This window comes from Daphnia pulicaria, chromosome 1 (assembly GCF_021234035.1).
Source record: "Daphnia pulicaria isolate SC F1-1A chromosome 1, SC_F0-13Bv2, whole genome shotgun sequence".
NCBI lineage: Eukaryota > Metazoa > Arthropoda > Branchiopoda > Diplostraca > Daphniidae > Daphnia > Daphnia pulicaria.
In genome coordinates this window covers 12702117-12719187 of record NC_060913.1, presented here as the reverse complement: position 1 = coordinate 12719187, position 17071 = coordinate 12702117, and the positions used below count along the sequence as shown (strand labels likewise).

Sequence of the window (17071 nt, the reverse complement as noted above, 5' to 3'; positions counted from 1 at the left end):
TTCCATCTAGCGGAAAATTTGTAAGCATGTTTGAAAAGTTCAAATGGAATCCTCTAAATCTAATATCTAAATCACTGTATTACGTGATGTAATAATTGGAAGCAACTGAAATCTTACTTAATGCGCGCTTAATTTTTCACATGTTGAATTTTTCATTGCAATACTAAAGAGGACTTATGTAGCGTAACACATAAATTATTTAATGAGAAAAGAATTTTTGGCTCATTGTTTTTGTTTACAAATACATTTACCGTCTGCTAGTTGACTACGCAATAGTTCACTACCCTAGGTCAACAGTCCAACAACAATTTCACAATTCGGCCTTATGACAGGCTGAGCACATAGATAATAAGTTATTAGATTGACATTCTGACACCCAGATGCCCAGACAAAAACAAATTTTGATAGGTAATCATAAAGTTTGACATTTGACAGCATCACACTGACAAACATCCTGCATCCTGTACTGCCTTAAACAAGTTTGTTCCTTTCTCTCTGTTAGCAACATAGTGCATAGTTGGTGAGGAAAAAATGAGAAAATTACTGCTTCTTAGCACTTCAGTGTTACAAAATGGAAAATACCTAGACTACGCCTCTGATGTCATCAAAGCCTTTTTTGCTGAGTATTCACCCTGATCCATCTATAAAATTTAGTGTACTAATTTTATTGCAATGATTTAGAAATGGTGTGTCAAAAATTGTGTTTATACCGTATGCAGCACATGACCATGATGCCTATGAAAAGAAAGTGAAGGATGCATTTTTAGAATTTGGTATTTATTCATCTAGATGTTCTGTTGTTGTTTTTTTTTTTTGGGTTTAATTGATTTACTGTATTTTTTTTTATTTGATGCAGGGCTGGAACTCAATAGCATTCACAAGTCAGATAATTTACTGGCAACTGTAAAAGAAGCTCAAGGCTTTTTTGTTGGAGGAGGAAATACTTTCTTGTTGCTTAAAACACTCTATGAGTTAAATCTACTTGAAGCCATAAAAAGCAGAGTTTTACAAGTACATAGTGTTATTACGTTATCACATCAAAGATTTTCTGAAACGAAACTTTTAAAATTCTAAAAACTAGGATGGAATTCCTTACATGGGTTCAAGTGCTGGAACAAATTTAGCTACCATCAACATTTGCACAACAAATGATATGCCTATAGTGCATCCACCCACATTAGATGCCTTTGGCTTTCTTCCTTTCAACATAAATCCACACTACCTTGATCATGACCCAACATCTAAACATATGGGGGTTACTGACTGCAATTTGGCAACAAAAACACTGGTACTATTTATAATATATATATTTTTTAATTCACAGGAATCTAGAGAAACGCGTTTGTCAGAATACCATGGCATTCCGAATGCAAAATCTCCACCTGTATTGGGTTTGAGGGAAGGAAGCTGGTTACAAGTGAAAGATGATCAAATTCTTCTTAAAGGAAGCATACCCAATCAAACCGCAAGATTGTTTGTCCGTGGCCAGCAAACGAAAGAACATGAAGTCAACTCTGACCTCAGTTTTCTATTGAAAATTTAATATCATCAAAGATTTTTGTGATGAAAATAAAAAACACACCTATGCATGCCGCATTTGGAATCTTGTAGCTCAACAGTAGATGTACTTACTTATCACGAATTTAAAAAAAAATAACATTAGGAAAAATGTCTGCTGATAACCTTATATTCCCTAATCATCAATTGAAAATAGCTGTTAAAATATTTTTCGCATGATATTGATTTCTATTGCCAGTCGGTCTGCGCAAATTGTAAAAGCAAAACCGCATTCCTGGTTATTACTCGGGAATTAAAGTTTAATAAACATTTTTTATAGATTTATAGTTCGATGGTTTAAAGTTGGAAGTCATTAGAGTTATTGCCAGGCCAATTACACCTACATCTAAGGCACACTATTCTAGGGCCTATCGGATAAGGTTTACCGATATTAAATGGGTCAAACATTTTAGAATAATAGAGAAACGTAATAAGCAATACATAATAAGAGAAAGACTTAGCATCGTCACGGCTTCTGTAACTTCTCGCGTTGGTAGTATACTATGGAAAACATTAGGCTAAACAAGGCAAACGAACTGAAGCAAAATCTATATATTTACAAAATGAGGTAAACTATGATGAACAAGAACTAAAAATGTCATGAAACAAACTTTCCATCACGATCTTGATTGCTAATATTCTTATCGCAACCCTCTGAAATGCCAAATAAAGTACTAACTCTGCAACGAATAACAAATATGTACAATGACATGTACAGTTTCCTCTGCTTACTGTCAACAATATGAGCAAACCAAAAATGTAAAAGGTACGTTATTTAAACCACCACAAAAGAGATTAATAATGTTCTATAGCAGAACAAGTATCCTGTAACTTATGGCACGGATTTTTTGCCGCACTTTATGTGGCGTTTAATGTCCGTAATCCATCGTCTTGACGAATTCGATAGCCGAGCAGAATTGGGTCCACCAATACTGATCTTCTCCTTCCAAGCGGTTGCCAAAGAAACTGTTGACGTACTCAACGGTCGACAGCAGACAAGGAGGATTAGCCTTAACAGATTAAGTAAACTTTTAATACGAGTTGTAAATAAAGAAATTCTTCTTTTTTAAAGTTGTACCTTGATTATGACGAAGACAAAAACGGGCATGAAATCATCAGCGGCCGGGACGCCACGTTCAGCTGCAGCAGCGGCTAGTGAAAGAAGATTCATAATGGTTGTGGCGCAGCGGATGACGCAAGCTACTTTATCACGAGGTGTTTTGTAAGCACTAATAGAGACCAATTCCGCCTGGGCTGATGGCCAAGGACATTCGTAACGATAAATTTTAGGAATTCTCAAATCCTTGTGGCTAGGAGTAACTACTTGTCCCAACTTTTCAATGTGCTCGTAGAGAACCTGTGGAAATAGAAAAAATTTTTCATCAATGAAACCTCATTATTATTTGGTACGCCCATACCTGATCTCTAGAAACGTCGCCATCGCCATTTGGATAAAGCGCATAATTATAAATCAAAGCCATCAACCTTTGTTCAACAGCAGTCTGGGCTAGCTCAATTTGGTATCGACTAGCAGATTGCCACATGGAATCACGTTCTAATTCTGCTGAAAGACGATGCAGAAATGATTCAAGCCAGTCAGCCTTCTCGTCAGCTGCGTGCAATTGCTGGAATTCAACGACGAAATCGTTGAGTTGCTTTTCTCGCCTCTCAAGAAACAGGCGGACGCAGACGGATATGAGGAACCGGTGACAGACAGCCTTGTCCTGCTCCACGCGATTAGCCAATCGCTCTAAATGAGCCAAAACGGAGAGCAATGACTGACGACATTGGATCAAGTATGAAAGGTAAGGTGCTCGACCCTTGTAGTCCTCTTTAAGAGAATGGAAGAGCTTAGAGCATCCAATCGCGTCAAAGAGTCGGACGCAACGCAACGTCTCATGAAGCTGGGCGACCAGTGAGCGATCCTGCAGGTTAATGGCTTCAGCCAGTTGCAGTTTGAGAAATATGATCAATTCGTGCTCTGTGCTATTGCTGGCAGCAGTGGCATTGTTCATGACGTGAAGTGACTGGACGTCCGCCGTGCTAAGAACGAGTCTCAGCTTCCTCTTTGCATCAGCAAAGGCATATGATGACTCGATATTTAATGGATCGATATGTTGGCGTTCATCTTCACCCTCATCCTCATCCACTGAATGTTCTTCAGCCAAATTGAAGGCCACCATTGATTGAGTTCCATTAGATGCGCTGGCATCTCCTTGGCCGGCGAGGTTAGATCCTTTAGAACGATACTTCGCCAAAATGTCATCTGAACTTTCGGTTGCTAATGCAGTGCGGGCCTCTTCCGATGCCGATCTACGTAATGAGCGGTTATAACTAGCGTAATTTACATTGTCCGGATGATCAACTGCACTTGCACGGTCTTTGGTACGCCCTCCTCGTTTGAAAGGAAGTTTAAAGTTGCGGAAAAACCCTCGCTTGTTTTTGTTCTCGTCATCGTAGCAATTTTCTTTATCACCCCGATCAGCTGTTTTGTCAAAACTGATGCTCTTAGGAATGGCACCTGTTGACGCTTGTTGACCGCCATTTGATATTGAAGTTGCCGTTCCAATTGCAGAAGACGAAGTCGTATTCACCAGAGCCGCGACAGCTGCAGTTGAGGTTGCCAATCCTTTTGCACTGCTAGCTATACTGCCATGACTGCTGCAAGATGAAGAGGAAGATGACATTGGGCCGTTGGAAACGTTGGAAGAAGATTCTTGCTGGGGTGCTGAGCGTGACTGAAGGCTTAAATTTTGAAGCTGTTCCACACTTGCTTCTCGTATTGGACGGAAAAGGCTGCCCGACATTCTCCCACGAATTCGCTGGATGGCGCCCAAATGAGATGACCCAGCGTTGACAGCAAGCATGGATGTTGTAGAGTCTTGCTCGCTGTCAGCTTCCGAACGAGCCACACTACTGGTTTCATCTGTATCCACTTCCGCCATTCGTTCAGTGTCCGAGGTAACAACGTCAGTGCTCCAGGCTTCAGATGCCGTCTCTGAGACGTCAAATAGTCCTGCTTCTGCTTCCACGAGTAAGTGACGGCCTGGAAGAACAATATCTTCAAGTGGCGGTCTAGGGAAGGAAAATCCAAACGTTAACAACGTGCCCTTGAATGTGTTTTAGACATCATATAAATCACCTGTCAGACTGTCGATCCCTATCAGCTGTCTCGTTTGCTAGTTCACTATCACTACCCAAAACGTCGGTGCTCCAAGAATCACTAACAAGCGATCGGGTCTCATCGCCTAGAATCAGATCTTTAACATCAAAACGACCAAACCGGTCATCAATGTCCGAAGGCTTGGGCGGAACGGCCTGCATTAACAACGGCCGTTGTTCATTAATGCCACTTCTCGAAGCACCCTCATCTCCTTCGGTAACCTTGAGGGGAAAACAACATTTGATTAAAACAGTTAAGACAAGATAACAAGGTTTTTTTTTGTTACCTGAGAAGACGGAGTATCTCTTCCAGAGACATTAGGCGAACCTCTCCCCGAAACATTAGCTGATACCATATCCGAAAGATTGTCAATCGGATCTTGCTCTGCTTCGTCGTTCTCCGACTCTACTGAGGATTCAACACTGTGGTTAGATGCAGCTTCTGATACAGCCTCAAGGTTGTCGCTTGTATTTCCGATGGATCCTTCGTCGTGAGACAAAGAGAAACGAGTCCGTTTTTCTTGTACGGGATTTTGCTGCATTTCTTCGGCGCCTTGAACAGAACTGCCATCCAACGATGCTCGAGTGGACTCTTTTTCCTGTTCAAGTGCCAAGACTTGTTGCTCTGACAACATGCCAATGCATTCTTCATTTTTGCTACTAAAGGGGATGACTAGGACGTGCCCGATGACAGCCCCTGACGAACTAGGAGATTCTTCGCCGTTTGAATGACGAGGCGTGCCCAATTCACCAGAATCGTCAGAACTGGACCAAATGCCAAAAGAATGGTCGCTGTCTCTTTGAAGAAGATTGGCAGCTTTAGAGCGAACACGAATATTGACTTTATCTAGGAGATTCCGTTTTCCTTTCGGTGAAGAACCGGAAGATTCTACAGTTAATCCGTTTGAGGAAGGAGTCAAATCTCCGTTACTCTGCGACAGAGTAGATTTGACTGGGGAGCATAACAGGGGTACAGGCTGCAGCAAACTTTCAAGCGTTCTCTTATCATTCGCTTCTAGTCCATCATTTGCTAGTACGGTCCGAAGGAATTGAACGAAAGTCTGCAATTCGTTTTCGGTCACCAGAGCAACAGAGCGATTCAAACCTAATAAAAGTCTATGAGTATCGACTGACGGATCTGCCGATGGAGATGACTGAGTTGATGAAGGAGAAAAGGGGGCCACATTGGCTGATGGAGTTCCGTCATCTAGAATTGCATCCAAAATCGATGACACACAGTCTTTGTCAAATCGAGAGTAGAGGTCATCCAGTTTAGGATCAAAAGGTTCCCATTTAGAGTGAACCAACACCTGAAGGATCTGGGCCACTTGAATCAAATTGGACCGGGCTATTGGCGAGATTGGCGCCTCAACTATACCACATGGATCTGGGTTGACAATGGCAGGACAGATGAAGAATGCGAAGACCAAATCAACGCAAATAGCGTGAACTTGCCGTGCATCAATTCGCATTGAATGGGTTAAGAGTGATCGCATTTGGCGAACTAACCAGGCGACACTACGACAGAAAAAAAAAATTATTAGTGGTTTCCATTAGAAAATTCGCATAAATCATTTAGTTAGATACCTCGATGGAAAACAAGCGACACTGGCAGCTAAACCTGACACAAATCTTTGAGTCAGCTGAACTAGACGATCGATAGCAGTGATGCGATATTTTTGAATAGCGGAATTGAACTCTGGTGTGCCTTCGCGACCAAATCGTTTCTCTCGCTCATACGATGGGTAGCGGTTGATGGCCCGGATTGGATCAACGTCAAGATACATCTCATCTTCCATCAACAGGAAAAGGATAGGGTCGTGAAGGGCAGCCGTGAGAAAAACTTTGGCTGAGAATAGCCCCTCGGTAAATGCTTTGTATAACCGACTAAAGGCGCAGCTTCCATGTCGGAGAAGTCTTTATATACAATTATCAAGTTAGATCTATTTCATAGCCACACAAATATATGCTGGAAATTACCTTCTTGGGTTTTCAGAACTAACAAGTTGCAATTCCATCAAATGCTTCAAGAGTTGTAGGCAGTACTTTTCATCATCACCCAACAGGAAGTTTGCATAAAGACTGGAAGTGACGACACTGATGACTGTGGGCATGGTTTCAGGGCTGAGCTTCTCGCCACTGGCCAAGCACACAGCTAACAAGGGTGCATTTTCTCTTAACCGTTGGATGAATTCACTGAAGAGAGCTTCATGGAAACCCAAGTGTCTATAACCCTCAATGAAACAGGCTCCCTCGAGAGCATTAGCCTGTTGGCAGGAAAATGATGGACTGACCTCAAGACGGGAGATTATTAGGCCATCAAGATTGATTCTTTGCTGACTGGCAACCCAAGCAAGTTGATGAAGCTTTTCAAGTGCCTCTGACACCTACAATTAAACAAAAAAAAAATTAGTTCCATGCCATATTTGGTCACATACAAGCAATGACAACTTAACAGTTAAATCAAGGTTATACATGAAGATGTTCATGTTAGAGACAATACAAGAGAATATAGACAATCAGTAGAACAACCGTGTTAGTGCTAGTTGCTACATATAGACAAGAATGCTCTTACAATTTCACCCTTAATCATGAATTACCTTTTTATTGAGAGTCTGTAGATTCTGTCGTTCGGAACCAATGAGTAATCTTTCTTGGCGTAAATTGCGCGCTAGGTCAAGTAGCATTTCGTTCTGTAACTTAGAACTGACAGGAACCATGATGATGGAACAACTTTACACAGTTTGATAACCCTTTAAGACTGGGTGATCTGATCAGCTTCCGGCCACTTTTAATTAAGTGGAACAATGAAGTATATTTCGAGGGAAAAGGGGCGTTCCGTTTGGAAAACCCTTTACATGTATGCAATTCTCTTCCAAAATAAAAGGAAGAAAAAAAAAGGAAAGGACACACACAACAAATAGGGCTTTGCGAAAAGTTGCCAAATGGAAATATTTACAAACTATCAAAAAACGTACTGAATTGAATTATTTAAAATTCAGTTACTAAATTCAATGTTTATTTTATCGATGAATAACGATATGAAAATAGAAAGTTATATTCATATCTTTAAAGGCAACCCTGAATTCTCGACTCCTGAGGCAATTGAATTGTCAACAGTAAGAAGAAAAAATAAAATATAGTGGAAAAAGCCAACGAATGGCTGAACTGGATGAAAATGAACGTAGGATTATCAATGAGTTTTGCCAACTACAAGAAAAATCAAAACAACTTTTCAATGGATTAAGGTAATTTTGTTTTGTTATTGAGGGAGATTATCCATACTGTAACCAGCAGTGGATGAACCAACCTCTTCCATATAACGGCCAACGGCTTTATAATACGACAAGGATTGAGAAAATGTTAAGATTTTCTTTATTTTCTTCATGTTTTTAGAGACTTGCCTCAGTATGGCCATAAACAATGGCAGGCATACTTTGGGCGCACTTTTGACGTGTACACAAAATTGTGGAAATTTCAGCAACAACACAGGCAAATCCTTGATGTCAAGTATGACCTAAAGAGGTGGCAAATAGGTGAAATTGCATCTAAAATAGGACAGCTGTACTACCATTACTAGTAAAAAGATCTACAATATACATTTCTTAACATTCACTCAATATTTTAAACTCTGTTTGCAGCCTTCGGACAAGTGAAACTAACTACTTAAATGAAGCCTTTTCATTCTACTCTGCAATCAGAGCAAGGTCATATTATTCTAGAATTACCAAAGAAGATCACCATGGAGGCTCTAAGTATTTTTCCTATTGATATGATGATGATTCCTAATTATGAGTGTTACTAATCATGTTTGGTCTACTTTTAAAAATAGGTCTGATCTAGTTGTGAAAAAGCTGAGATACTATGCCAGATTCATAGTTGTGTGTCTTTTACTGAAGAAAATGAAACTAGTCAGAGAATTAGTTAGGGTAATCCTTTGAAATACATAAAAAAATTAAATTTGATTTTTAGTAGCTTTTAAACTGATATTGAACCTCTTAATGACATTTCAAGGAGCTTTCAAAGTATGTTGATGAATACACCAGTACATATGAACCAGATGATCAACTAGAGTGGTCTTTGGTTCTAGGTGAAATTAAGTCCTTTCTAGAGGCCGACGCCATTTTAAACATACTGGATGCCGATTCTAATCCCATGGTCATTTCTCATAGGTATGTATTATGTTAATGTTGTAATGTATCCAATAATAATTATTCTTACATGAAATTTTCCAGGCTAAGCCCGCTCACTACTCCTCCCGTGGAGAAAAGTCCTGCGATGGATTTAACTCTCCAAGAAGTTCTGATTTTTGGAAATAATAATGATCAAGTGAAATTCAGTGAATTGACTCTTGACATGTTCCGTATATTACAAACTCTTGAAAGAGAGCCCCAGGAAGATGCGTCATACCAAGCTTACTCCCTTCCGTCACGGGCACCGTCCATGGTAAATTATAATTTTTGAAGTTTAAAGTTAAGAATAGCCCTTAATTTGTATTAAATGGATACTTATTGCAGGAGGCTGATCGTCCCTTGAAACGAGAAAATCCACACAAATATCTTCTGTATAAACCAACACTTAGTCAACTGTTGGTATTTCTCGCATCAGGTTTTAAAGAGTTACCCTTAAACGGCGCCCTGTTGCTCTACATTTCGGCTGACGGCCTGTTTCCGTCTTCCAGTTCTTCTGAAGACCGTATGTGATCAGATATTAGTTTTCTTATTTTCAATTGAATGATATCGTGTTTGTTTTGGGCTTCATTTTGTTTTTGGTTAAATTTAGGATACGATATGGGTGGTGTTTGTACCAACAGTAAACGAGAGCCGGATCAAAGTGGAAATAAGCGTGGTTCTCAAGTGAAGGAACTGAACTGTTTATATCCTGGTGATTTAATCCCCTTTATGCGAAAACCCCTCTTTCTCATCGTGGATTCCGACAACAGTTGGGTCTTCCAGAGTGTTCCGATACTATTCGGCCAACCTTTGGTGATACTCATGTCACCACAGGACGTTCCATCCCAGTACCAAGGTTATTGCTTAAAGTTTACGTCCATAACGTATGCGGTCCATATTGATGATTATAATTTTTTCGTGCAGACTTGCATCCTAAAGGAGGCCTCCTCACTCTTTTTCTACACAGTCCTCTCACCGCCATATGCGTCCTTGGGAAAATCAAAGAAATACCCTATCACCTCTGGGAAACGGGTCAAGCTTTTGTGGATCGATTCTTGGCAGAAGCTAGTCGGCTATTGACCCGCGTTAAAGGCATTGGTAATAATTGAACCACGGGATTCTCTCTAAAATGAAGGTGATGTGATCCGAATATTATTTGATTTCTTTTACAGAGTCATCCTATCTGCCTTTCCTTGGCGACGACTTCTTACGGCTATTGTTACTGCGTTTCATCTTCTGTTGCGTGGCCCTTCGCCTTCACCGGGCCTTTAAACATTGGCCTGCTCTACTGCCCCGTTCGCAGCCCCCTCTTCCCGAAAGCGAGCTGTTGCTGCAAACTTCGCTCGAACGGGCCATGTATACGTTGATCGATCATTTGGAACTCAGTTCCGTTTTTATAGAACCAAGTAGAGAGATCCTTTGAGCTGCGATTACGACGGATTCGGAAATCTGCTTCTTTTCCGGTGGAGATTCCCTATTGTGATCCAGTTATTTGTAGACGCACAGAGCATCATTGTTTTTTTCATTTGGTTCTTCCGAATAACTTTCCATTCTTGATTGATTTTTCTCCGACGAAACTCGGTCGTCTTACTTCTCTGCCATTCACATTTCTTTCCAATGCGTCTCGTACTCTGCACATGCCAACCAATTCAAGCACGGATGTTAACTCAACATAATTCGTAATCGATCCTTACCGAAGGATTCTATCATTTCTTTGATGTAGACTAGCGATTGTAATTTGCATATCACACCATAGCGTTTTCAGTGTGTTGTTTTGCCTTTCTCTGTTCACAATGCACTATGTATTTCTTCGAACCCTCAATGCTGAGCGGAAATGTTTGGCCAGTCATTTGATCTCGTCCTCTGCAATGGAAATTCAGTCAGTTTACCAGTGATCTCAGTCATTCTAATGAAAAAGTAAAATTGAATCGTCTGTGTTTTTTTTTTAATTATTCGTTTAAAAATCCATTGCCAATTTAATGTTCTCAATTAAATTATGCGTAGGTTAGTTATTGCCTTTCCTTTCTACCTTTACGGGTTCTCAACCGGATCAAATAGAAACCTTTGGAATTAGAATAAATTGAATGAACTCAAATATTATCAGCTCATCAATTCATTTTATAAATGATTAGTAGATTTCGTTATGAAGAGCTGCGATAAGATCATAATTTAATTTAAACTTGTTCTTTACTAAAATAATCTTCAAATTATAACTGATACAATAAGTTTAGTACTATAAAAATATAATCCTGGAAATAATACCATATAACTTAATTACTTTCCGTTACCTTCAGTTACTTATGATGCCATCATTTCTTCAGAGAAAACAAAGATGTTCTTTGAAGTTTTTTAGTTGCGCGCATTCCATTCCGTACAAATAAAAACCAACATAATATTACGCGTGAATCTGAGGGCTAAGCACGATTATAGAAGCTTTATATCGAATTAGGTTTCTCTGGCGATTGATTCAGTCATCGGTAGCCAGAGTCGATGCGCTTCCATAATTAGAGGGCAATTGAGATTGGGATCCTTCATTAGTTTCAATTTTCTTATCCTGCTGTTGTTTGATGTACTCAATATCACGTTGCAGAACAACCAGTGAGACGAGAAATAGTAAGGCACCCAAAATATATTCTCCGGGGAAAAACAGGTAAAGGGTATCTGTGAAAGTCGAAATAAAAACATTTGTTAATCAGAATGATTGTGTTGAACTAAGACTTTAAACTTACTCCGCAAAGAATCAACCTCTCCATAACCAGCGTCGATGAAAGCTTTTTTGACGGGAGGCACTAAAAGAGGCATGTTTCCACCAATATTCGAAATGATGAAAAAGTAAGCTGCTACAGCAGTAGTCCTGACGTCGGCTGGCACAAGTTCAACCAGTACGGCAAGAGCTACACCTACCCACATTTCGCCTAGAAAAATTTAAAACAAATTAAGTTTCATAGCCTAAGGGGGACCAACTTATCTTACAAACCGATAATGTAATTAGGTAGCAGGCTAAAGTAACAGTAAGGTGGATCAAGAAACAGGACTCCCGCAGCGAAAGGAGACGAAATGATCTGACTCAATGCTAATACCCAAATTCTGCCATGAGGTCCCGTTCGCTTAACAACTCGGTCAGAAATAAAACCGCCAAAGACAACACCTAAGTTGCACAAATACAAAGTTAAGGTGCTAAAAAACACATTTCCTCAATTTTGGTTTTAAAAAATTATACCAATCGAACCGCCAACAACCGGGATCCAAGACATCCAAGTGCCAATCTGAGTCGGAGTTTGACCGAGCCCATCGAAGTACACTTGCGTGTTATAGGCCCAAACATAGCCAGCTACGTTAAGAGAAGTAGATAATGTAACATAGAATAAATAGAAATAGCAAATGTCTGCCTACCAGCGTTACGAATAGAGCTTGCAATGCACAACAACAACAAGGACGGTCGTATCAATTTGAACATCTGTTTGAATTTTTCTTTGGTTGAAGGCGCAGCGTTTCCAACAGAAGCCTCTACCTTCACCGTTGAAGGTACATTTTTTTCGCCGCGTTTCGGTTCTCTGACCGTCAATAAAATGATAAAACCAATGACAATTCCTGGAATTCCAGCGATGATAAAAGACCTTGATATAAATCAGATGTTTTCAAATTCAAATGTTGTAAATTTTTATATATGGCATTTTACCAGCGCCATCCTTGGTTATTGATATTGGCATCGGTGATGAAATTGCCAAGGGCGTAAGACAGGGAGTACCCTGTATAAATACCCCAGTTATAGACGCCCATGGCCAGACCACGCAACTCTTGGCCGAAATAATCGGCAATTAATGATGTCGCAAACGGAGTGCATCCCGCTTCTCTGTGAAGGAAAAAATTCAATCCGTAAAAATATTTTCTTCGACACAATTAGGGATAATTACCCTAGTCCTAAGCCGAATCGCAAGAGAGCCAATTGCCAGTAGCTGGTAACAAATCCAGATAAGAGGGTACACACTGACCAAAAAATTAGACTGATGCCGAGGAGTACCTGCATATAAGTATGAATCTTGAACATAATAATAATACTGCTGGGTTAGCCAGAAAACAATTGCAATTAGAATTCTCCGAGTAAACAGAGAGCACCTGTCATCATTTCAAAACGAAAATTTCAGATACAAAGCTTCCAATGACTTACTTTTCTGTTATAGAGGTCAGCTGCAATACCAACAGGGATAGCGGCAAACGTGTAAATCAAGATGAAAATTGGTCCAGCAAGAATCTGATAGTCAAAACCTTGTCCAGTGTAGTCCCATTTACAACCTCCAAAAGTTGTATCATTGTACAGAAATTGAGTACAGCTTCAAATAACAATAATAACAAATGTGTTAGAAGTTTAGTAATTTGAAAAATAAGGAGTAAAAAAAATACTTAGATTCATTGGTCAGCTTTTGACACACTACTTGTGGGGTTGGAAACGTGGCTGAGGTGTTGGTCATACATCCTTGATCTCCGTAATGAATTTCCTAATAAAGAAAAAGAGAAAGGCCAAGGGATAAGTTTAAAAAAATTCACCGGAAAATAAAGAAAAAAAACTCGCCTGTGCTAAAGGTTTCGTTACTATGGCCAGCATGTAACGATCAAGTTGATTCAACAAGTAAGTTATCAGAAATAGTAGCAAAACATAAATGCTGTAAATATTCTGCTTTGAAGTGAAAAAAGTGGACAATTTCGTCGACTTATCAGATGGATTCATGTTTAAGTTAGTCTGAGAGATCAACGGTTCTGTGACACTATCCTCAGACTCCTCGAAACGGGGTGTTCTCCTGCTACTAAAAAGAGAAGATCAAACATTTCCCATTAAACATTGCCATCCTGATTTAACAGTTAGTCTTCTCACTTTGGGGGTTGATAACATAATATAATGTAAATTAAGACAGTGATAAAATAAAGTAGGTTTCATTCACGTAAATGAAGCAAGAACACAACTGTAACTTAACATGCATTATCCTTACAGTCATTTGAATAAATACGAAAAATTTCAATACAACTTTAATTGCATTTCTACGATAACTAGCTAGTAATCGAGATATGGAAAAAATGAGTTATCCCAAAATAAAATGTTTGGGATAAATATGATAGTAGTATAAAGTAAATTTCTACAGCAAGTTACATAATCCCAAAGGTAAAGAAATAACAATGTTGCAGATCAAACCTGTTTGATCGGAGAGCCATTTTCGTGAGATGACTAGAATGAACTTTTTCAAAAGCGAAAGAGAGTTTGCGTGGCTTGAGTGCGACGAAGAACTAAGTGAAGCCACAGATTGCGAAATGATAAGGGGAGGATGATCAACTCTTTTCGGAATAAGTTTTGTATTTTGACTTTCGCGTTTGACAACTAACGTCGTCTGATAAAAACATTTACTACTAGCGCCACCAGGCGTCATCGACAGTGAACACAACAAAGAAGCGCAAACTACAACAAGTTATATAATCTCTTATGAAAAGACTACCAAATGATACGATGAGCACCACGAAGAGAACATGTATAACTCGATTCGTTTCTCTTGTAATAAGGAAAATAAAATAATGCGTTAGTTTTTGTATTAATCAATTATGCTGCAAGTTAAAGAAAAGGTTTCTTGGGTTGTGTGAAACCGATCGAAACTTTCTAGGGATCTAGGGGCTTTCAAAAACATCACCATCAGCAATGTGTAGTAGCCTATAGTATCAAGCGTTAAAATAAGAGAAACTGGTTTCAAATGCCCTTGACAAGCGATTCACGTAAAAAAAAAAATGACGCAAACCCATGTCTGCTGCTTTACGGCGTTGCTTCTCTCTTGTAAACATGTGGAAGCCCACGAAATGGAGTTGTAAATGTAATAAAACTTCTCTAAATATGATGTAACTGGCTCTTTTTGCCGATTTTTAATAGGGACACTTTCTATTATATTCAGTCAACGTCCCCTTTGGAGCTCGTTTCAATTCGGCAGTGTTTTCTGAATGGGAGGAAAGCCGAGACATAACCGATAGAGGAACAACAAAAAACAAAAAATAGGAACGCCGCTTGGAAGCGTTTGCAATGCTGCAATAACGATTTCCAGCAACGAGAACTCTTAGGCAAATGGGAAAAGTCGCGGTGGAGTTTATTGTACGGCTAGTGAAAGTTCAGTTGAAAGACAAATCAACAATGACTCTGCGAAAGTGAAAGGATATTCAAAAAGACGCTTAAAGAAGACGTTACACACAGTTTTTCTTAAATGCTGAGTATTGCCACAGTGATTTACGTAGCCTTGAGCGCGGTATTTAAAAAAATACATATATCATCTGATTCAGCAAGTCATGGAATCATGGATCTTGCTGATATTGACACGTAGGGGGAATCGGAGATCGTGAAGTGAATACTTAATCGACATTTCCAAACTTTCTTTCTATTTTGTAATAGTTTTTCATCAAATGGAAAAGTAAAAATAAGTTTTCAAATTAAACAAATTTGAGCGTTATTGAATACTAAACAATAAACTAATTCTTATCCAGCTTTAGGCTTTAGCGGTATTTGTATTTAATATCTAATCAATCTCAAATTAACTTTGCAAAGACTCCCAAGTAACAAATTAAAAACATCGAATTTCTGACAAAACAGTTGACTGACCTATTGATTGACCGAAAAGATTGTAGAGACGGATGCTGTACGTCCAACAGTATAGATTAGCGAGCCGAGTGTTTGGCACAGAAGCAAAAGGAAGTCTTCCTAGCCCGAGAGCTTGAATCCAACTGAAGAAAAAAAAATTCGTCTTGGAAAAGGTAAAACAAAAAAAAAAAATCTCTTTGTCAGCATACGGCGCTCTTTCTTTTTCTCGCCCATTCTCCACGTTATATAAAAATTTAGAAAATTAATATTTTTCTTCATTTCGGTTTTGCGTCGCTTTCCGCAGAGACTGAAGGAGTTTTTCGACGAATTTTTCAACGATGCGTTATCCTATACTCAAAGGTCATTTTTAACATTACCGACGTACTACGTACTGGGGTACCCTTCCGGCGCGCATTTTAAATACAATAATTTTTGTAACTTTTGTTAAAAAAATAAGACGGGATGACCTCTGCGGGTTTGTTGCGTCCTCCTCTCGTACAAATAAGATCGGAAACTAAAAATACGACACAACCTGAGGCGGGAGATTCAAACATTGTTTTTTTTTGCAACATGCAATTAAATATGGGGCGGTCTGGCAGGAAATAAATAGTGTCTAACGGTAAAATCAACGGAGAAAAATTTCAATTTTACGACCCCGCTCTCTGCGCTAGCGCTCTTGCCCAGCTCTGCTACATGTTTTCCCGACTAGATCGTCTGTGTGCTTGAGGCACTCGTTGCTGATGCCCGAGCGGGTCGTCAATTATGTATGAGTTGCGACGCAAACAGCGCCTCCGAGGTGGCAAAGATAAAAACGAATTCTAAACCAACGAAATTATTACGAAACTCGTACTCGCACGTATAGAATTTTTATGATCTAACAAGTAAGCATATCCACGCCATCTAGTTTTCTATTGCCAAGATTCATTTGCATACAGGGCAAACACTTGATCGACAAAATGAACGAATGCAAATTTGTCCGACATCCGGAGCTCGTTTCGGATTCATCTTCAAAAATGGGAAGCCGTTATTTGACTAAATTGGCCAGAACAAGCGAGAAAATGGTTGCCAAAACCGCCATAGCTCGATCTTAATAATACAAATGTAGAGAAGGTTAGAAAGCGCTTCATAAAACGTAATTAGTGGTCGATAAAATGAACAGTTATACCTTTGGGAAGAGATGGGGCGTTGTTGCATAGGTCCATAGTGCAGGACTGGTACCATACAGTTAGATTTCCACCTTCCAGGTCCTGTTGGCCGTTTCGGTACAAGGGCTCATCGGCGCAACTGCGCAGCACCGAATTAGCGCCACCTAAATTTCAAAATGGTGATTTCCTACTCGATAAACATGCCATCCTCCCACAGTTTATATTTATACGGACTTCTTACTGATTGTTTTCCACTGTGTTTTCTTGTAGATGCAGTACGCAGTTCTTCCATCGTAGGAATTGGGACATTCAATGGATGGCAACAGGGTCCGGTTGCCAGTTTCACACTCTTCGTTCCAGTCGACATCGCTCGAAGTGCAGACGTAACAGCTCAGTCCTATCTAGCGATTTTTCCCCTAGATTTATTTTATCCT

The 17071-nt window shown here is 39.6% G+C and overlaps 5 protein-coding genes and 1 long non-coding RNA gene across 11 annotated transcripts in view; 4 read left to right on the top strand and 2 right to left on the bottom strand.

Annotated features, from left to right (window-relative positions):
* Window positions 1–17071, top strand: part of LOC124332025 (structural maintenance of chromosomes protein 2-like) — a 324380-nt gene that overhangs the window by 24896 nt on the left and 282413 nt on the right. The gene's annotated exons all lie outside the window — the stretch shown is intronic.
* LOC124337859 overlaps window positions 1–17071 on the top strand; it is a 639313-nt gene that overhangs the window by 447170 nt on the left and 175072 nt on the right. The gene's annotated exons all lie outside the window — the stretch shown is intronic.
* On the top strand, window positions 250–1589 carry LOC124336722 (alpha-aspartyl dipeptidase-like). Of its 2 annotated transcripts, XM_046790512.1 has the most exons (6): window positions 250–408; window positions 503–623; window positions 682–773; window positions 857–1011; window positions 1082–1255; window positions 1325–1589. In XM_046790512.1, the coding sequence occupies exons 2-6, from the start codon at window positions 532–534 to the stop codon at window positions 1541–1543; spliced, it is 732 nt and encodes a 243-aa protein (XP_046646468.1). In that variant the 5' UTR covers window positions 250–408; window positions 503–531; the 3' UTR covers window positions 1544–1589. The 2 variants fall into 2 exon arrangements, with proteins under 2 accessions (XP_046646468.1, XP_046646462.1); XM_046790506.1 differs by having other exon boundaries at window positions 288–623.
* On the bottom strand, window positions 2095–7604 carry LOC124331507 (GTPase-activating protein and VPS9 domain-containing protein 1-like). The gene is made up of 8 exons (XM_046788808.1): window positions 7320–7604; window positions 6700–7106; window positions 6307–6636; window positions 5007–6237; window positions 4700–4941; window positions 2976–4632; window positions 2636–2914; window positions 2095–2567 (listed from the first exon to the last, which is right to left on the bottom strand). The coding sequence occupies exons 1-8, from the start codon at window positions 7437–7439 to the stop codon at window positions 2427–2429; spliced, it is 4407 nt and encodes a 1468-aa protein (XP_046644764.1). The 5' UTR covers window positions 7440–7604; the 3' UTR covers window positions 2095–2426.
* Window positions 7808–10814, top strand: LOC124334189 (protein SCAI-like). The gene is made up of 10 exons (XM_046789029.1): window positions 7808–7967; window positions 8116–8298; window positions 8361–8474; window positions 8552–8648; window positions 8734–8891; window positions 8955–9165; window positions 9237–9414; window positions 9502–9747; window positions 9816–9989; window positions 10064–10814. Exons 1-10 carry the CDS (start codon window positions 7879–7881, stop codon window positions 10312–10314), a joined length of 1701 nt encoding a protein of 566 aa, XP_046644985.1. The 5' UTR covers window positions 7808–7878; the 3' UTR covers window positions 10315–10814.
* Window positions 11044–15649, bottom strand: LOC124334205 (protein spinster homolog 1-like). Of its 5 annotated transcripts, none has more exons than XM_046789034.1 (11): window positions 15514–15649; window positions 13462–13693; window positions 13293–13387; window positions 13060–13222; window positions 12806–12930; window positions 12571–12744; window positions 12285–12508; window positions 12112–12222; window positions 11869–12039; window positions 11621–11806; window positions 11044–11552 (listed from the first exon to the last, which is right to left on the bottom strand). In XM_046789034.1, exons 2-11 carry the CDS (start codon window positions 13615–13617, stop codon window positions 11359–11361), a joined length of 1599 nt encoding a protein of 532 aa, XP_046644990.1. In that variant the 5' UTR covers window positions 13618–13693; window positions 15514–15649; the 3' UTR covers window positions 11044–11358. The 5 variants fall into 5 exon arrangements, with proteins under 5 accessions (XP_046644990.1, XP_046644991.1, XP_046644988.1 ...); XM_046789035.1 differs by having other exon boundaries at window positions 13462–13690; XM_046789032.1 differs by lacking the exon at window positions 15514–15649 and adding an exon at window positions 14077–14282 and having other exon boundaries at window positions 13462–13690.

Coding starts and splice junctions, on each gene's coding strand:
- LOC124336722 (XM_046790512.1), top strand. CDS start 532: ATGAGAAAATTACTGCTTCTTAGCACTTCAGTGTTACAAAATGGAAAA. Junction 774..856: donor GGATGCATTTTTAGAATTTG/GTATTTATTCAT, acceptor TATTTGATGCAG/GGCTGGAACTCAATAGCATT. Junction 1,256..1,324: donor CAACATCTAAACATATGGGG/GTTACTGACTGC, acceptor TTTAATTCACAG/GAATCTAGAGAAACGCGTTT.
- LOC124334205 (XM_046789031.1), bottom strand. CDS start 14,096: ATGGCTCTCCGATCAAACAG. Junction 12,931..13,059: donor CTGACCTCTATAACAGAAAA/GTAAGTCATTGG, acceptor ATTATGTTCAAG/ATTCATACTTATATGCAGGT. Junction 12,223..12,284: donor AAGCTCTATTCGTAACGCTG/GTAGGCAGACAT, acceptor CTCTTAACGTAG/CTGGCTATGTTTGGGCCTAT.
- LOC124334189 (XM_046789029.1), top strand. CDS start 7,879: ATGGCTGAACTGGATGAAAATGAACGTAGGATTATCAATGAGTTTTGC. Junction 8,475..8,551: donor GATCACCATGGAGGCTCTAA/GTATTTTTCCTA, acceptor TTTTAAAAATAG/GTCTGATCTAGTTGTGAAAA. Junction 9,990..10,063: donor GACCCGCGTTAAAGGCATTG/GTAATAATTGAA, acceptor TTTCTTTTACAG/AGTCATCCTATCTGCCTTTC.
- LOC124331507 (XM_046788808.1), bottom strand. CDS start 7,439: ATGGTTCCTGTCAGTTCTAAGTTACAGAACGAAATGCTACTTGACCTA. Junction 4,633..4,699: donor AGGGATCGACAGTCTGACAG/GTGATTTATATG, acceptor TTCCTTCCCTAG/ACCGCCACTTGAAGATATTG. Junction 2,568..2,635: donor TTGTCTTCGTCATAATCAAG/GTACAACTTTAA, acceptor TAATCTGTTAAG/GCTAATCCTCCTTGTCTGCT.